This window comes from Myodes glareolus, chromosome 21, assembly GCF_982192425.1.
Source record: "Myodes glareolus chromosome 21, mMyoGla1.1, whole genome shotgun sequence".
NCBI classification, from domain to species: Eukaryota; Metazoa; Chordata; class Mammalia; order Rodentia; family Cricetidae; genus Myodes; species Myodes glareolus.
In genome coordinates, this window is record NC_142046.1 from 7,796,802 (window position 1) to 7,815,699 (window position 18,898).

The following is an 18,898-nucleotide window of genomic DNA, read 5'->3' on the forward strand; positions in this document are numbered from 1 at the left end:
GCAGATCTTCCACAGAGCTGTGGCTAAAGACCAAGAGATATTCTGGCTTCTCTGAATAAGCCTTTAGTCAACAAGCACCTAGCCTATGCACAAATCTGTTATTTATGCATAAAAAGTTGTAAGATAGACATTACATCTGTTCCAACCCATGTTCCTATATGTTTATTAGACAAAAGGCATTTGAGACTAAGAAAGCCACACTGAGAAGGTCCTTGTTTAGAGCTTGCAGTAAAATATTTTAAAGCTACCTTTATTTATTGGAATGGGCATATGTGACACATGTGGATGTGGGGGTCAAAGGACAACTTCTAGGACTTGGTTCTTGTATCCTATCACGTGGGTCACAGGGACTGAAGTCAGGTCCTCAGACTCTAACAATCACCTAGATGGAGTGTCGAGGTGTGAATGAGGATGGAAGGTCCACCTGGAGTGTGGTGGCCCCGCTCCAGGGGCTGGAGAACAGATTACACATGGGGAAAAGGCTAGAGCACTAGCACATTCTTTACTGTGGTCTTGGCCTTCCTCCTCCATCATGGCTCTACCAGGACAGTGTGAGCAAAATGAACCATTCATTCCTGAAGTTGTTTTTGTCAGGGGCTCTGTCTGAGCAACAAGAGAAAATTAAACACCACAGGGTGTAAAGTTTCACAGGTATAAAAAGCTGAGTGTTTTGGGCAGGGGAAGATGCCTTAATGTTGCTGACGAACAAGTCAAGTCATTTTTTTTTTGTTTTGAATAAAAAGGGGAAAATGCTCTGCTGATCTTTATATCCTGCCCTGTGTCTACTGTGATGCCCAGAGTGGTGGGGCTGGCATATAAAAGACACTTAGTACATCAGTCATTCCTAATGATGGTTTATGATATCAAGTAGCTGAATAATTTGAATTCAGACTTGTTAAGTCAAATAAAGCAATGTAATGATATCTGAGAACCAGCTACAGGAGGCTTAAGGGTGTCACATCTAGAAACAGACCTACTAATAACTTTATTTTCCAATGCTATCATGTTCCTGGCAAAAAAGGATGTCAACTTTTTGTTTCATTTTGTTCTTACTCTCACTATGCTGCCCAGGTTGGTCTTGAATTTCTGGGTTTGTGAGACCCTCCTACTCATTCTCTGGGGTAACCAGGATGACAGATGTATGCTGCCAGCAGCCAGCTTAGGGTACATCTTTAAACCCCATGCCTCTTCCTAAGATTTTTAAGGCTTACTTCTGGCAACTGGCCAAGACTATCTTACAGATGTGTTAGTATCTAAAAATGTTTTAGATGCTGGTTCTCTCGAGGAGCAAGAGACCAGAAGATTCTATTCCTGGCGTCAAGAACCAAGTGGTGTTTGAGACTCTTGTTCCCACCTCAGTTAAGAACATCACTGTCTGCAACAGCAGCTCCCACTCTTGACAAACACAGGCAAAACTGGGTGCCATCTGGGACCAGGACAAGCACTGTTTGCAGAGCATCTCACGATGCATTACATTTTCTCTCAGTTTGCTCTTCCTAGAGGGTTCTTTTTTTAATCTATTACTTTTATTTTATGGGTATGAGTATTTTGATTACACATATATAAGTATATCACATAAACAAGGCACCCAGAGAACAGAAGAGAGCAGAGAATCCCCAGGAACTGGAGTTATAGGTAGTTATGAGCAGACATGTGAGTGCTTGGCAACCAAACCTCGGCTTTCTCCAAGATCAAGAGATGCTCTTAACCACTGGGTCATCTCTCTAACTTTCGCCATGTGAGAGTCATAGGGATCAAACTCAGAATATAAGATCTGGCAGGAAGCACTTCTACCTGCTCAGTCACCCTGCACATCCTCCTGGAAGAGCTTAGAAACAACAGGCTGGGCATGGTGGAAAATGGCCTTAGTCCCAGATCTCAGCAGGCAGAGGAGGCTTATGTCTCAGGATAGTCAGAGCTACATAAAGCACTAGTCTCAAAAAAGAACAGAACAGAACAAAATAAAACAACAAAACCAACACCCCCAAACTCTACCTCAAGAAAAACAATGTCTGTGCTCCGTTGCCGGGGCTTCTGCTGCTGGTCAGGAACACACTCACCCCTTCGATGGATCTCCAAAATATATAAAGAACTCAAGAAACTAGATTTTAAAATGCTAATTAACCCAATTAAAAAATGGGGCAATGAACTGAACAGAGAATTCTCAACAGAAGAATTTCAAATGGCCAAAAGACACTTAAGGTCATGCTCAAACTCCTTAGCGATGAGGAAAATGCAAATCAAAACAACTTTGAGATACCATCTTACACCTGTCAGAATGGCTAAAATCAAAAACACCAATGGTAGCCTTTGCTGGAGAGGATATGGAGTAACGGGAACACTCATCCACTGCTGGTGGGGGGGGGGGATGCAAACTTGTGCAACCACTTTGGAAATCAGTGTGGTGGTTTCTCAGGAAATTCGGGATCAACTTACCCCAGGATCCAGCAATACCACTCTTGGGAATATACCCAAAAGATGCCCTATCATACTACAAAAGCATTTGTTCAACTATGTTCATAGCAGCTTTATTTGTAATATCCAGAACCTGGAAACAACCTAGATGCCCCTCAATGGAAGAATGGATAAAGAAAGTGTGGAATATATACGCATCAGAGTACTACTCAGCGGTAAAAAACAATGACATCTTGAATTTTGCATGCAAATGGATGGAAATAGAAAACACCATCCTGAGTGAGGTAACCCAGACCCAAAAAGATGAATATGGTATATACTCACTCATAAGTGGATTCTAGCCATAAAGAACATTGAGCCTATAATTCATGATCCTAGAGAAGCTAAATAAGAAGGTGAACCTAAAGAAAAACATATGGTTATCCTCCTGGATATTGGAAGTAGACAAGATTGCCAGGCAAAAATTGGGAGACTGGGGGTGGGGGTAGGGTGGGGGTAAGGGGAGAGGGGGAGAGAGAAGTGAGAAGGGGAGGATGGGAAGAGCTTGGGGGAATGGGATGGTTGGGATGGAGGAAGGGTGGATATGGGAGCAGGAAAGTAGATATCTTAATTAAGGGAGCTATTTTAGGGTTAGCAAGAGACTTGACTCTAGAGGGGTTCCCATGTGTCCAAGGAGATGTCCCCAGCTTGTTCCTTGGGCAGCTGAGGAGAGGGCACCTGAACTGACCCTATCCTATAGCCACACTGATGAATATCTTGCATATCACCATAGAACCTTCATCTGGTGATGGATGGAGATAGAGACAGAGACCCACATTGGAGCACTGGACTGAGCTCCCAAGGTCCAAATGAGAAGCAGAAGGAGGGAGGACATGAGCAAGGAAGTCAGGATGCGAAGGGTGCGCCCATCCACTGAGACGGCGGGGCTGATCTAATGGGAGCTCACCAAGGCCAGCTGGACTGGGACTGATGGAGCATTTGATCAAACCGGACTCTGAACGTGGCTGACAATGAGGGCTGACTGAGAAGCCAAGGACAATGGCACTGGGTTTTGATTCTACTGCATGTACTGGCTTTGTGGGAGCCTAGTCTGTTTGGAAGCTCACCTTCCTAGACCTGGATGGAGGGGGGAGGACATTGGACTTCCCATAGGGCAGGGAACCTTGACTGCTCTTTGGACTGGAGAGGGAGGGGAAGGGGGAGTGAAGAGAGGGGGAGGGAATGGGAGGAGGTGGAAATTTTTAATTAAAAAAAAAAGAAAGAAAAAGAAAAACAAACAAAAACTAATTACAGGGACATTATCCCAAATCATCCCTAATCTAGCTTCCAGCAACACCTTGACGGGACCAGAAAGAAGGCCCTGCTCTGCACCCATTCAGACAGTTAAGATCTGAGAAGAGCCGTCTCAGACGTCTGAGAGCTAAAGAGAACTGCTGAGAACTCACCAGTCTGCCCAAGGTTTACAATGTCATTTGACATCTAAACTGCTAGACTTGGTAGAAGCTTTGAATCTACTCAGAACTTTCACCAAATTGAACAAGACAACCTTCTAAAAGCTCACAGAAAACATTTTTTATCAATACTAACTTTGGGGTCCTAAGCTAGTATGATTTGTGTCCTAAGATCTGGGCACACAGACAAATGCCAGGGCTCTCATATAACAATGGCTGTGTAAGGATACAGGACGGAGCATGGTCTTCAGAGAAAATCAAACTTGCCAACATCCTAAATTTGGACTTGCTGCCTTTAGAACTGGGAGAAAATACATGCCCTGTTCTTAAGCATTTAGCTGATGTTACTTTGTTATGGCATCCCTCATGAAAGAATATAACAAATGACAAAGTGCCTGAAATCATCAAAATGCAGGTGGTTGGTTATGAACTGCCCACAACAAATGCCCTCTATGCTGTCTGCATCTACAGAAAGGAATTGAAAAACGAAAGCAAAGAAGAGGACCCAGAACAGCCAATACAGATTAACCAGGGAGCCATGTTGGCCACCATGACACAGAAGTTAAAACTTGGTAAAATTTTGCCTGAGCACAAGTCACACAGAGCTACTGAGTACTAGAAATGAGAATTTATGGTCTAATCTGAATTGAGATCCAAGCCAGAGTAAAACAGTCACTGCAACCAAGGACTTGGCACCAGGGACATAAATATCTTGGTAAGTCCTACACAGATCACATGATGAAACAGAACTATTAGCATATTGAATAAAATAATATATATTATTGTTTCTTCTTTACTTTTATAAAGGTAGCTAGAATATATGATTACATTTATAGCTTATATTAGATCTCTTTCTTTTTTCTTTACTATTATTATTTTTGTCTCTGACCTTATTGTGTAGCCCAGGTTGGCCTGGAACTTGTGGTGTTCTAATTCTGTGTCCCAGGTGCTGGGATTACACGTGTATCCACACCCAGCTCACATTAAATTTCTTAACTGCTGAGCTGTTGCTCCAGCCCCTCACATTAAATTTCTAAGTAAACACTTTTCTAGACCATGAACCCAATGTATTTGGTGGCTTTCTAGGCCAAATGTACACTACAAGGAGCACAAGAATGAACAGAAATATCACGTCTGAAATGACTAGTTTACTGAACTTGCCTCTGCGAGAATATGAAGAAAGAAGAAAGGAAGAAGAGGATAGAGAACAGGGAAAAGAAGGAGACAATGGAACAAACTTCATTTCTCAGTTTTCCTCTTTTTTAGGAACAAGGGCATCACAAAGATAGGTCTCTAATGAAAGTACTAAAGATAATTCCTTCCTTTGTAAGCATCTGTAGTACATTTATTTAATTTCTGTATTACTTTCACTTGAGACCACTACATTTCACTTTGGTACTCATCCACAACTCTACCTGCTCCTCCAAGGCTTGTTTCAGCTTTGTGTCCTTACTCCTCTAAAGTGAAATAATTAGGGACGTAGAGGCCTCCACTTTTGCAAGTTACCACTATCACTGGGAGACACAGCTGTGTTTCTCAAAACGAGGTCTGAAATTGCTGCCTGGGATAATCCCACCAAGTATTCCATTCTGCTTCCACTGTTTTAGTCACTATGGCAATCAGAACCTGGCAATGCACTTGAGCTTTTGATCACTTTCTGAAAGTATTCAAAGCTTTTTAAAAACATTATTCTCACTTCATGACTACTGTAACTACATGCAAGCACTACGATAAGCAAATCACCACTCATTTTACCCATTTCTTACTCTCTAGACGGTTTTCTTACACAGTGAGCAGCAAGAAGAGCTAAGTATTATGCATATATTCCAGACAGGAGATTTGTATAAGGAAAACATTCTGTTCAGATTATTACAGCTGAAGAAACAAAAGGTCCTGATAAGTCAAATAAGCATCTCATGCAAGATGGAAGGGCATGTGCCCCCAGTGAAATGGTACACAGAAGAGCGTGAAACCTGTGCACTGACAGGCACTTTTAGACTCGGTTTCTACAGTGTAAAAATCCCCATAACAGAGCACCAGGGAGTTTCTGAGGTTCTACATTTTGTATCTTTATTCTGAGTTCAGGTCACACGAGTATGTTTGCTTTTTTTTTTAAATACTTGAACTGGAAAGATGGTCAGCATTTAAGAGCATGAAGGGCTCTTGTAGAGGACCTGAACTCAATTCCTAGCACCCACACTAGATGGCTCACACTAGCCTGTAACACCAGTCTCAGGGGAATCCAATGCCTCAGGACATTTGCACTTGTGTGCACAACCTCCCTCCCCATACATAATTTAAAAAAATAAAATATACTAAAATCTTTTAATTTGAATATAAAGACTCACTACAGCTGGGCTGCATCTCCAACATGTGCTCCTCACACTGTCCTCCAAAAGAAACACAAGAAGAGAAAACACAAAGAAACCTAGCAGAAAGAGGAGCAGCAAGAGTGGAAGGAATGTCCGGGGAAACGGCCAGTATAAGAGCTGACACCACTGTACCTGGATGCCACTGGCCCCTCCCCGGGTGGAGTGCTGGCTGACTACCCATGGATTTCATGTGCTCTATAGGCACTGTGATCTTGTTTTCCAATTAAACCAACACAAGTATAGAAGAAAAGAGACAATTAAAAAACTTCCTCAAGACAGCAAGATGTCTCATGGACCTGGCAATCTGAGTTTTATCCCCAGAACACACACAAAGGTGGCAGAAGAGAATCAATGAAAAACACTTTCTTTGTTAGCCCCAAAGAAATCTTATACATTGCAAATAAATGACCAAAACCAAACCAAACCAAACCAAACCAAAAGCATCAAAAGTTGAAATAAGAAAACTTTTTAGGTTAGAAATTCAAAGAAGACAAAGTAAATAATGCTGAGAAGGTAACATTTCTCCACCCTGAGACCCTGGGAACCCCAAGGAAGACTTTATACTGACAGAGAGAGTCCTTTCTAAGGATTTTTCAAACAAGGTTCAATATTAAACAACAAATGGTTACATTTTAATAAACACAGAAAGCACACACATACATGGGATTTTATTTCACACAAAAGTAATTTTCTTTTTCTTTTTCTGTCAGTGGAGTCTTAACTGTTGTCCAACCTAGTCTAAGCATTTAGGCTCAGGAGACTATGCTGCCTCAGCCTTCTGAGCAGCCAGATTACAGGCAATGCCCCAGTTTGGCTTCTATGGCTGTGAGGAAACACCACAGTCTAAAGTAATCTGGGGAAGAAAGGGGAGATCTGGTTTTCCCAGTCACAGTCCATTAAGATGGGAAGCTGGGGCAGGAACCGAAGCAAAGGCCAGGGAGGAGTGCTGCTCACTGGCTTACACAGCTACGTTCTTACACAGTTCTGGCCTATCTGCCCAGGGTGGCACAGCCCTTGGTGGACTGGATTCTTCCACATTATTCATTAATTAATAAATTGCTCAATAGATTTGCCTACAAGAAATCTGATGAAGCATTTTTTTCAGTTGAAATTCCCTCTTCTCAGATGACCCTAGCTTGTATCAGGTCGATAAAAAGCTAGTACAGGCATATACCACCATGCCTGTCTCAGAAAATTCATTTAACATAAAATTTTCATTTTAAAATAAAAGAAACGAAAATATCATGTGGAGTCTGAAGACATGGCTCAGCTGGAAGAAAGCACTTGCTGCTCTTGCAGAGAGCTCAGGTTTAGTTCCTAGCACCCACATGGTGGTACACAACCTCCTGTAACTCCAGTTCCAGAGGACCTGACATCCTCTCTGTTGGCACTGCACATACACAAATTATAAAGAAAACATTCATAGATTAAAAAAAAAAATCAAAAAAACCAAACACGCTCTCTTTCTCTCAGATTTTAAAATAATTATTTTTCTAATCTTAAAAAACCCTGCTTTTGCAATTTCCTTTATTTCTGTGATTTAATCACACATCATGGACTTTTCATTACCATCTCCACTAAAATCTTTGTGAATTTGTGTATGTATGTAGCCTTCCCCCCTTCTCCCCCGTGTGCGTGCATATTTGCCCAGATCAGCTTTGGGCACTGTTACTGAGGAGTTATCCACATTATTTTTTGAGACAGGGTCTCTCACTGACCTCAAGTTTCACCAAGTTGGTCAGACAGGATGGCTAGGATCCCCAGGGATCCTCCTGTCTCTAGCTCCCCAGGCAAGGATAACAAGTGTACACCACTACACTCAGTGATCCATCTCCTGAACCGTAAGCTTCCAAGACAAGTGTTTCATGAGCTGAGTCCATCTACTTAGCCTTCTACTGAAATACTTTTAAAATTCCATGCTAAAAGTTCCTAGGGGCTGGAAGGATGGCTCAGCAGTGGCTGCTCCTAGTACTAGAGGACCCAGGTTCAACTGCCAGCTTACCATCTGTCCTGTCACTTCAGTTTCAGGGGATCTGATGCTTTTTCCTGGTGACAGCAGACATGCAAGTGATGCACAGATGTTTATGCAGGCAAAGTACACACTCGTAATGAATAAATACAATAATTTGAATAATAAAAGACAGTTCTAGATACAGATATAAAACAATAACTGCTAAATAATAATTCCTTCCTTTCTTCTTTCCTTCCCTCCTTTCATAGCTGGAAAAACATACCTCAACAAAAGAATGCTTACCTAGTATGCACCAAACCTGGGTTTGATTCCCAACAATGGGCAGGAAAAGCCAGCGGTAGAAAAGGGAAGTGGGCAGAGACTCAAAATACCAATATCTCTATGAAGCAGAGGTTAGGGCTACCCAGTAGGTTGCACAAGACCCAAATGGTCACAGAAAAATTGGACTTTATTTTTTACTTATTTATTTATTTTTGCACACATTAAAACATTTATTCTGTTCCAGGACACTATCACCAGCGTGAAAGGAATGGATGCATGGTGCAGAGGCACGCCGCTCACACAAAGTTCTGAGCTATGGCCAACACTTTGGAATACTTGCTGTCCCTCTTGCGAAGGCTGGTTGGGATAGGTGTTTTAATACGAGTCTCCACAGGGTTCCCATTGATCTCAATGAGAACCATGTTGCTGGAGTCAAACCTTGGGGTCATTCGGGAGCCAGACATATGAAGTCCCACAATGAGTGCTTTCTTCTTCTCTCCCCTGATGGCCAGCAGAATCTGGTCGCCTACCTTGCTCACCCCACTCTTGTTATAGACATGGATGCATTGAAGAGGTCGATGGTACGGGGTGTTACCCAGGGCACTATTGTCCACTATATGCAACCAAGTCATTTTCTGGATTGCACAGAGGCTCTCAGAGGTGCTGAAGCAGCGCTGGTCAAATGTTCTGCTGACATGGGCAAAAGAGCCCCAGAGTCCAGGAAGGGCAGCCATGGGATCTCAAGATGCCAAACCATGTTGGCTCCCAGGGAATCTCCCCGCCACGAACCCCGCTGGCCAGGCCCCTGCTCCGTCCCGCCTACATATAGGATACATACATAACTTTCAGAAACTTACCATATATCAATAAGAGGGAAAACAGAATTAGAGGAAAGTTTAACACATCAAGAGTCTACTAACCTTAACCCATTGAACAGTTGCTTGGATTTATCCAAAAGATAACAGAAATCTGTGACTGTCTTCCTCTCTCCCTGTGGGATGTCATCTTCAGCACCTCCAGAGGACATGGTTTCTTTAAGAGTAAATTCAGTCCTGTAAGGAAACATGCTCATTTACTCAGCTGGTGAACAGAGGGTGGGAGGAGGCCCTAGTTACAGCAGTTGAAGGCATTCCCCACCCCCTCAAGACAAGCAGAGAACTCTTTTAATTACTCCAATAATCAAAACATGCAAGACGTGCTGGAAAATAAACAATCTCACACTGGTAGTGTTAAGAACTGGCAGAAACATATGCAAAGCCATTTTTAATGTTCTTTCATCGAATAACTATAATTTGAATTTCTATTCTACTACAGGCATTTGGTCTGTTTAATAATCTAAAATACTGATCCTTTTACCTACTTGCCCAATTTGATTCTATAAATTTATCCTAGATCATAATACTTTGGGTGGGGTGAGGGGAAGGTAGGGATAGTGGGAGAAGGGGAGGGAGAGGAAACTGGGATTGTTATGTAAAATAAAAAAGATTGTTTAAAAAAATAAAATAAAGAAGATAATCCTTCACATCTTCTCCATATTTTAACAATTAAAACCTAAAAACAATCTAATGAGCCCTACAATTGACCCAGGGAAGTATTTCAGACTTCAAATCCATGCACTTACTCTATGGCACGATTTCCACTCCACTTAAGGTGGAGGTGGGGACTGAGGTGATATCCCAGCAGGCAAAGTGCCTGCCACAAGAGCACGAGGACTTGAGGACACCAGCACCCACACCAAGAGCTGAGCACGGGTGGTGCACACTTGGAATTCCAGAGGTAAGGAGGAAAAGACAGACAGGCAGACCTCTAGAGATGGCTGGCCAGCCAGATCAGCTGAGTTAGCTAGCTCTAAGTTCCACTGAGAGACCCTATTTCAAAAAATAAGGAGGATATCACCTAACACACATATGAACCAATACACAAAAGAACACAAACATATGTATAGTATGTGTACACACACACTCTAAAAAAAGGTGAGGCAATAAATATAAAAAGGATAAAAACTCTCTCATGCACAGAGGTATATACTGAAACTATCCTTTTTGATAAATCCAGCAAAGGGGTTCAATGGGTGAAGAGCTTGCTGTCAAGCCTGATGACCTGAGTTAGAGTACTAGAACCCTACAGAGTGGAAGGAGAGAACCAAGTCCCGTAAATCATCCTCCAAACCCCTATCCAAATGTAAAAAATTAATTTACATTTCATTGAATACAAGCTCTCTTCATATGTAGTCAATTATACTAACCAGCCATTTTAAAAAGATAACCTATACTAAATTAAGACATACAACAATAACTCATTGTGATTACAAAGACAGAAATTCCTGGGACAGCCCAGTAAAATTTGGTTCCAGTGTCTTGACAAAAAGACAAGAGTAGACAAGGGCCAGAGATCAGAGGAAGAAGTTAGGGTATAATTACTTTTTAAATTAAAAAAGATTTAATATATAATATATTAACTATGTATTAATACATATTTTAAAAATTGCATATGTGTGTGTGTGTGGGTATGTACACATGAGTGCAGGTGTGTAAGACCAGAGAAACTGGATCTTCTAAACTGAGTTACAGGTGACTGTGAACTGAACTGGGTTCTGGAACCAAACTTGTATCCTCTGGAAGTGCTCTTAACTGCTGAGCCATCTTGCTAGGCACTGGCAGAGTTATTCTAATGAACTTTTTCTCTCCAACATTATCTGGAACAGGCAACAGTGGATGCAAGGCAGGAAAACTATCAGCAGACCCAGAATAGTCAAAAGTCTACTGGGTAACACCAAGGTGTCAGTGGAGACAGATGGTGGGAAAGTCTTATTTGTCTGTCTATTATCTATCTATCTATCTATCTATCTATCTATCTATCTATCTATCTATCTATCTATCTATCTATCTATCTATCTATCATCTGTTTTTCGAGATAGGGTTTCTTTGTGTAGCTCAGGCTGTCCAGAACTAGCTCTGTAGAACAAGGTGACCTTGAATTCACAGAGCTCCATTTGCCTCTGCCTCCTAGGTGCTGAGATTAAAGACATGCACCACCTCCTGGCATATTTTTAAATTGTCTATGTGTTTTTATGTGTCCATGTGAGTGTGTGTCATGTGTGTGGGTACCAGACATGTTGGATCCCCTGGAGCTGTAGTTACAGGTAGTTCAGCCTTCAATATAGATACGTGGAACTGAACTTGGTCTTCTGGAAGAGCAATACCTGTTCTAACTGCTGAGCCATCTCCCCAGCCCTGAAGTTATTTAACATGCAATGTCAATACTGCTGGTGTTGCCTTTTCCCATGTTCTGTTACCCTACTGCTCTTCTCACTTCATGGACTAGAGGAAAGAAATTATGAATAGTTTCGTTCTTGAGAAGGGAGTTCAAACCGTAATATAAAAAGACTTTGATCCTAGTAAATCTCTCAACACATGCCCGCAATCTTCCCCTTCATTTCCTAAGCACAGCAGAAGAGGCATTAACCAAGCTGTAGCTTTCCTGACTCCATCTTGTATTCTCATCAATGAGGTTGTTAACATCCACAGGACAGATGATTCCAGAGGAGAAAAGAAAAAGTAAACAGAATAAAGCTCACTAAGGAGAGAATATTAGAAACAAAGCAGGTAGAAATTGTTATTATAAAACAAATATAATCACCGAAATAATAAACTTTATAGATTGGTTGAAGAGCAAGATGGAGATTTTCAAAATAATTCATAATCCACAAATGTCAGCTTTAAAGTAGTAGGCCAAAAGTTGTTAGGAAGAGATGAAAAATAAGTCAAGGGATATATGGGCTAGAGCGGCAAGAGAAATCAGCACCCATGGACTAGTGTATACAGGCAGAAAAGCCAAACAAGGGAGAAGAAACAGTTGCAGAATAATATATTTCTAGAATGAAAAAAAAAAACTCAGATTGAAAAGACTCTAAGAACGTCCAAGAAACCAGAGAGGGGCGGAAGAGAGAGAGATTCCACAAATAAAAACATCAATGTAAAACCTAAGAAATAAGGAAATGACTTCTCTTCCTTCCTGGATACTTCAGTCTACAGCCATTACGTACACATGTAGACATGCATGTGTGTACAATATAAAAAAAAAGACACGGAGAGCATGAGGGAGAATGTCTGAGCTCCTGGGGGAACTGGATAATTAAATCAGCGAGGCCCAGAAAGTACATGATGATCTGGACAATCTTACCCAAATGTGCTCAGAGAAGAGTGGAAATATGCTAGATGACAGACATATAGCCCGAGGGAAACCTTGTCTGAAACAATGCCATGCAGAACTTTTCTTTTCTTCTTTTCATTTTTCTTTCTTTCTTTTTTCCCTCCCAGACAGGGTTTCTCTGTGTAGCCATGGCTGTCCTTGAACTCAGAGATCCACCTGCCTTTGCCTCCCACATGCGAGATTAAAAGCATGCGTCACCATCCTGCAGCCCTCTTTTCTTTTTAATGACTTCTATTCACTATATTTAGCCTTCCAAAATGAGTTCAATTAAAAAGTTAACTCTAAAAACTATTCACACCACACCGAGCTCCAACAGAAGTGTTCAAAGAGGACAATTTATCTGGTATTTGACAAATGCAATCCTCTACCTATTCTATGCCTGCATCTGAACAGCTAAATATGTCCAAACACATGACTGCATTCTCCATCCATGACCTCATAACGGTACTCCTACTCCATTCTAGGCATCTGCCACTATACAACCTCTCTATCTTATCTTTAAATACACAATTAAAAATCAGCATTAGTGGAAATACTGGAAAGCAGTAGCCCATTGGGCACAGTGACTCACATGCCTCTAACCCAGAATACAGAAAGCGGAGGCAGGATTGAGAGTTCAAGACTAATGTGATAAGCACCTCTATCAAAACCAAAAGCAGTAGTCTGTTGGCTGACCCTTCTCCTACCATCACTATCTTATCCCCCAGCACAACAGTTTCCATCTCTGTGAGCTGGAAATACATTTCTAGAATGAAAAAAAAAAATAAGTATGCTGGATATTTTCCCTTGTAGAGTCTACACAAGAAACTTTTCTTGTTAATGCTTGATTTGTCTGCTGCTGATAATTACAAATTTGCAATAACAGTAAGAAGATTTTATAGCGGTATATTAATGTGTTTTAATAAATAAAGCTTGCCTGAAGATTAGAGAGCAAAAAGCCACACTGGTCATCCATACAGACCATTTAGTGGTGGCACACACCTTTAATCTTAGCATTAGAAGAATATAAGACGGAAGGAGACAGGTCTCAGTTCAGTCTCATTCTGAGGATTCATGCAGGCAGGATCACCATTTCAGTTTGAGGTAGAGGTAAGAGCCAGTGGCTGGCTGTTTTGTTTTTCTGATTTTCAGGCTGAACGTCAATATTTGTCTCTGGGTTTTTATTATTCATGCTACATTTGGTGCCTAATGTATGAAAAAGTTTTGCCCATGTGTAATTGGTCTGTCCTGTCCTTTTAAGAGACAAGCCACGCCCATTTCCTCCTGTGCTGAGGCAAGCTGATTTTCAGCTTCCAGCTTGAGTCCTTCCCTTTCCATCTGTGTCTGTCTGTCTGTCTGTCTGTCTGTCTGTCTGTCTCTCCCTGGACTCCCTTCTCAGGTTTCTTCCAAACTACGTAGCTGCCTTGAAATCTAGTCAGGCTTTTACTGTTCTCCGCAGTAGCAATAAGCCTCACGTCTTCATCAACATTGTCAGTACATTTGGTAAGACAATTAGGAATACTTAAAGGGAGAAAGTACTTAAAAGATTTCCCCCCCCACATTAAAAAATGGAAAAACTATTACAATGAAGGGACTGGGTCTCTATATGATAATATGCTAGACAGTTTGAAAATGAAACGATTAAATGAGGGGATATCTAATTTAGATGGGATTTATATAATGTCAATTGTAAACATTATCAGCTTTGTCATTTTTGTCTTATCACTAAAAAACTTTTTTAATCCGAGTGCTAAGATACTGGCCTTTGAAAAACCTAATAAAACATATAACAGATATTCAAACCTAGAAAGAAGAGTTTAATGGAGAGCCAATTTAAGCATTGCATTATAATAACAGAGAGGAAGAGTCTAAAGTTTTCAGACAACTAACCTTAATTTATCCAGTAACCTTACAGTAATTACCAAATGGGCAGAGACTCTGTTAGAGCTACCTAGATTCCTAAGCCAATGTTAGATTTAAGGAGATTCACGGAAGCAATAGCCTCATATGGTATGCATTTACTTTTTGTGAAGCAAATGTTAAACTTGTGGCCAATTTGTAATAGAATTATCCCTAAAGACAGGATAAGTTGCTTTAGAGACCAATTCACAAGTACAGTGGAGTACCTGGTTCAGAGAACAGGCTAAGATTATTGAACAACAGAGTAAAACTAGAGGTGGGGAAATCTCCCAAGAGCAATTTCTTGGAGAAGGAGAATATGCTACTATAGAAAGGCAAGTTGTATGTGATGACCACACCCTGGATTTATGCCACACAGCAGCTTTGAATGCTTAGGACAGAATTGGAGAAATAGGGGGAAAAAAAAGTCATTTACTAAAGTTATACAGAGTCCAAAGAAAGCCTTAATGGATTTCTTACAATTATTGACTTCAGCAGTAAATAGAATGATACCAAATTCAGAAGCTAGACAAATAACAATTCAATCTCTGACTTTTGAAAATGCCAATTCTCTATGCAAAAGGATAATTAGTTCATTAAAGGTACGGTCAACATCTCTGGAGGAATGGACTCAAAAAACAGTTAATATTGAATAACATGACCATGATGATGCATGGATAGGGGAGTCTATTTCTAGAGGTTTGAGAAAAACTTGAAATGTCAAATGTTACAATTGTGGCAAACAAGGTCACCTTAAAAGTGATTGTAGACAGGGAGTTCCTAGGAACAATATTTTTCCTAACCATAATCCATACAGAATGTTCTTCCCTTCTGGATTATGAGGAAGGTGTGGCAAAGGCAGACATTGGACTAAAGAATGTAGGTCAATGAGGAATATTCATGGTAATCCTTTGTCATCAGGAAACTCCATGAGGAGCCTCTTGCAGAACCCTATGCTGCATCTGGTATATTCCCGCCATTGTAGAGGAAAATTCCTTCTGAGAGCAATGAAAGAACCCAATGTATATTGTAAGAAACCATACTGCTCTGGACAATAGAACAGCTATAGAAGATAGAACAAAAATTTCAGGAGAAAAAGTGTGTATTTTAGCAAACTTCTATAAATGAACAAAGACCAAAATTAAAAATACGAATAAATGAGTCATTGAAGGTAAACACAGTGTGGATATAACAATAATTTCTTCAAAATCTTAGCATCCAAATTGGCCTCTTCAGTTTGTAAATGTTCAGTTTTTAGCAATGGGAACTTTACCTCAGGCAAAACAGAGCATGAGATGGGTAGAATGAATAGGGCCAGAAGGACAGAGAAGATTATTAAAACCATATGTAGCTAACATAGCAATAAATTTATGGGGGTGTGATTTGTTACAGCAATGGAATACTCAGAACAACATTCCCCCAATCTTAGAAACAAACCATAAATTAATGTATGTTTCTGGGTAAAATACTGTAAGATATAAAGAACAGTCACTGACCATTCTAGTTGTACAAGAACAAGGCACAACAGCTGCTGATATTTCAAAGGCACCAACAGTCCTACCTTTAATATAGTTGACAGACAACCTGTATGGGTTAAGCAATAGCCTTTAACAAAAGAGAAACTGCAGGCTTTATAAAATCACGTACAGGAGCAACTATATTGAAAAATCAATCAGCCCTTGAAATTCTCCTGTATTTGTTGTTTAAAGGAAATATGGAAAATGGAGAATGGTTACAGATCTAAGAGCTGCTAACAAGGTAAATCAGTCAATGGGATCTCTACAATCTGGCATTCCTTTGCCTTCTCTACTGCCTAAAGGATGGCCTCTTAAAGTTATTGATTTAAAAAGACTGTTTCTTCACTACACCTTTACAAAGAAATATTTGCCTTCACAGTGCCTACTTACAATAATTCTCAGCCTGCAAAGAAATATCAATGGAAGATTCTCCCACAGGGAATGTTAAATAGTCCACCCTGTGCCAATATTTTGTAAGTCCAACAGGATAAAATTTCATAAATCTTCCCAAACATTTGTTCCTGCTATTCTCTACAGATATATAAGGCAAATGGTCTTTTTGTAGTCTCAGACAAACTAAAGATTAAAGCTATGAGTTGGAATATGGCTCTTCTTCTCTAAACCCATGCATGCTTATTAAAGTAAAATTCAAAATATGTCTCATGTCAGAAGAGCCACCTGATATGGAACAGAAGAAAAACAAATATTTAAGGATTATTTTATTGCCACTAATCTCATAATCCTTTGGTTTTATATTGACTCTTTAACAGCTTTTCTTAAGGTATAAAATGTATAAAATATAATGCATAAAATATGTATTTATATAACAATAATATATATTAAACTTTTTGTTAGGATAGTATTGGTCATATAGAGTACTAATTCTAGAAATGGTTTCATCTACCTTCCTGTACATGATTTCGAGTGAAAGTCTCTATCAGTTTTCTGCAGTGAACCTTGAGCACACCTAACAGCAACCTTTAAAGTCTCCAAAATGATGATGAGGCACCACAAGGGGATTCCTTCAGGACTATGATAATACCACTAAGCTGAAAAACACTACCTAAAAATTGGTTTTTGAACTATAAAACTGTTCAGAATAGTTTTTAGATGGCTAGCTGAGATCATGATCATTCACCTTAACAGATTACTCTAGCTAGAACTTGAGAGAAGTCCTGCATTTCCCATTATGCAGAGACTGTTCAACAAATAACATACCTACCTCTCCCAGGACTTGACAATTAACCCAAACTTTTCTTTTTAGGATCCCCCAAGGATACTGTGGCCCCCTGACAGCAGAAAGTAAGTTCCCAAGAGGTGGGATGTGTGATTTTTGGTCGTTCAATGGGTTATGGGCATTTGTCATTATTTAGGGGGTTGGTTACAAGTTGTTACTGGTATTGGTCAGGAGAAAAGCTAAACAAAGGAAATTAGATTCAAGGCTCTTGTTTTGAAAAGAAAAAAGGGGGATATAGATAAAATAGGATAAAAGGGTAGATTACTGAATCTACTCTGAAAAGAAAAATGGAGGATATGATAGGATAAAAAGGCAGATTATTAAATCTACTTTTAAAAAGCAACTACAAGATTTAAATGTTTTATATCATATTTAATTTTTGTATATTGTATATGAATTTTGTCTATTGATACAAATTTGAGATGAATTTTGTTAGAACATACTGTATATACATTTCTACTCTTGTTCAAGGTATTGTACTTGTATAACTCATTTAACAATAATGCAAATTTCTAGTCCTTGAAAATTATTATTACCAACTGTTTAGGATAATAAGAAGTTGCAGGTTAGTAGTTAATCGTCTATCATAATCAAACTTATAGTCATGTTGGGTATGTTTTCAAGGTCAAACAAAGATATATTTTAGATAGACAGGTCATTTCCAAACACCAGAGATCTACAGAATATGACATTTAAGATGTTTTAATAATATGTTCTTTTTTTTTTTTTAATGACAATGAGACATGTTTGCACCTGGCAGCACCAATCTTCTTTAGAGAAGATAATGGGCATTGAAGAAACACCACATGAAGTTTACTTTCTTTGTGGGCAAAAGTAAGCCACTGGGCAAGAAAATGCCCCTGCCTTGACTGTTGACAGTATGCTGTCCTAACTGGACAAGCAGGACACAAAAGAGAATGACTGCCAAACACTGTCAAGACAAGACAGACAGCCTTCAGAATAGCCTGGATCACAGAAAAGTCTTTTGAACATACTAAGCCTGTAGGCTGAAGATGAATGCCCCAATGTGGCAGAGGTGACTGTCCAGGCAGCCAGCTGTTTCTGGCATTTCTCATATTTTTTGGAAGCTTGTTTTGGAAGTCCCACTTACTCAGTTAATATTATTTCCTTCTTGGGTCTCTGAGGGAGTTGAAGACTAGCTAGTTATAATTTTCCTTTCTTATCAGACACAGAAAGCAAGTCATGATAGGAAGTAAATTAGGTACAAGATTTTGGACTCATCAAAATAGCATAGATATGAAGTATTTTCTCTAAATTTGTCAAATGCAAACAGACCAGGCACTGTTGATGTTTTTATTGCCTATATATATTGTATGTAGTTATTGTGCTTGTTGTATATAGTATTTTTATATTAGTTATAGCCTTATTATTAAATTTTAGACAAAAACAGGGAAATAAAGTAGTATATTATTTGTGTTTTAATAAATCAGAAGATTGGAGAGTGAAACAGCCCCACTGGTCAGCCTTACAGACCAGACAGTGGTGAAACACACCTTTAATCCCAGCAGCCACACTAGTTAGCCATAGAAGTTGGGTGGTAGTGGTACACATCTTTAATCCTG

The 18,898-nt window shown here is 39.8% G+C and overlaps 1 protein-coding gene and 1 pseudogene across 4 annotated transcripts in view; both read right to left on the reverse strand.

Annotated features, from left to right (window-relative positions):
* Window positions 1-18,898, reverse strand: part of Scai (suppressor of cancer cell invasion) — a 128,972-nt gene that overhangs the window by 49,453 nt on the left and 60,621 nt on the right. For all 4 annotated transcript variants that reach the window (XR_015735816.1, XM_048429170.3, XM_048429173.3 and 1 more), the window contains one exon: window positions 9,392-9,523. Coding sequence is in view for 3 of the 4 variants with exons in the window: in XM_048429170.3 (XP_048285127.1) it covers window positions 9,392-9,523 (132 nt within the window). In the remaining variant the exon portion in view is untranslated. The remainder of the gene's footprint in view (window positions 1-9,391; window positions 9,524-18,898) is intronic.
* Window positions 8,692-9,285, reverse strand: LOC148118636 (large ribosomal subunit protein uL14m pseudogene; annotated as a pseudogene).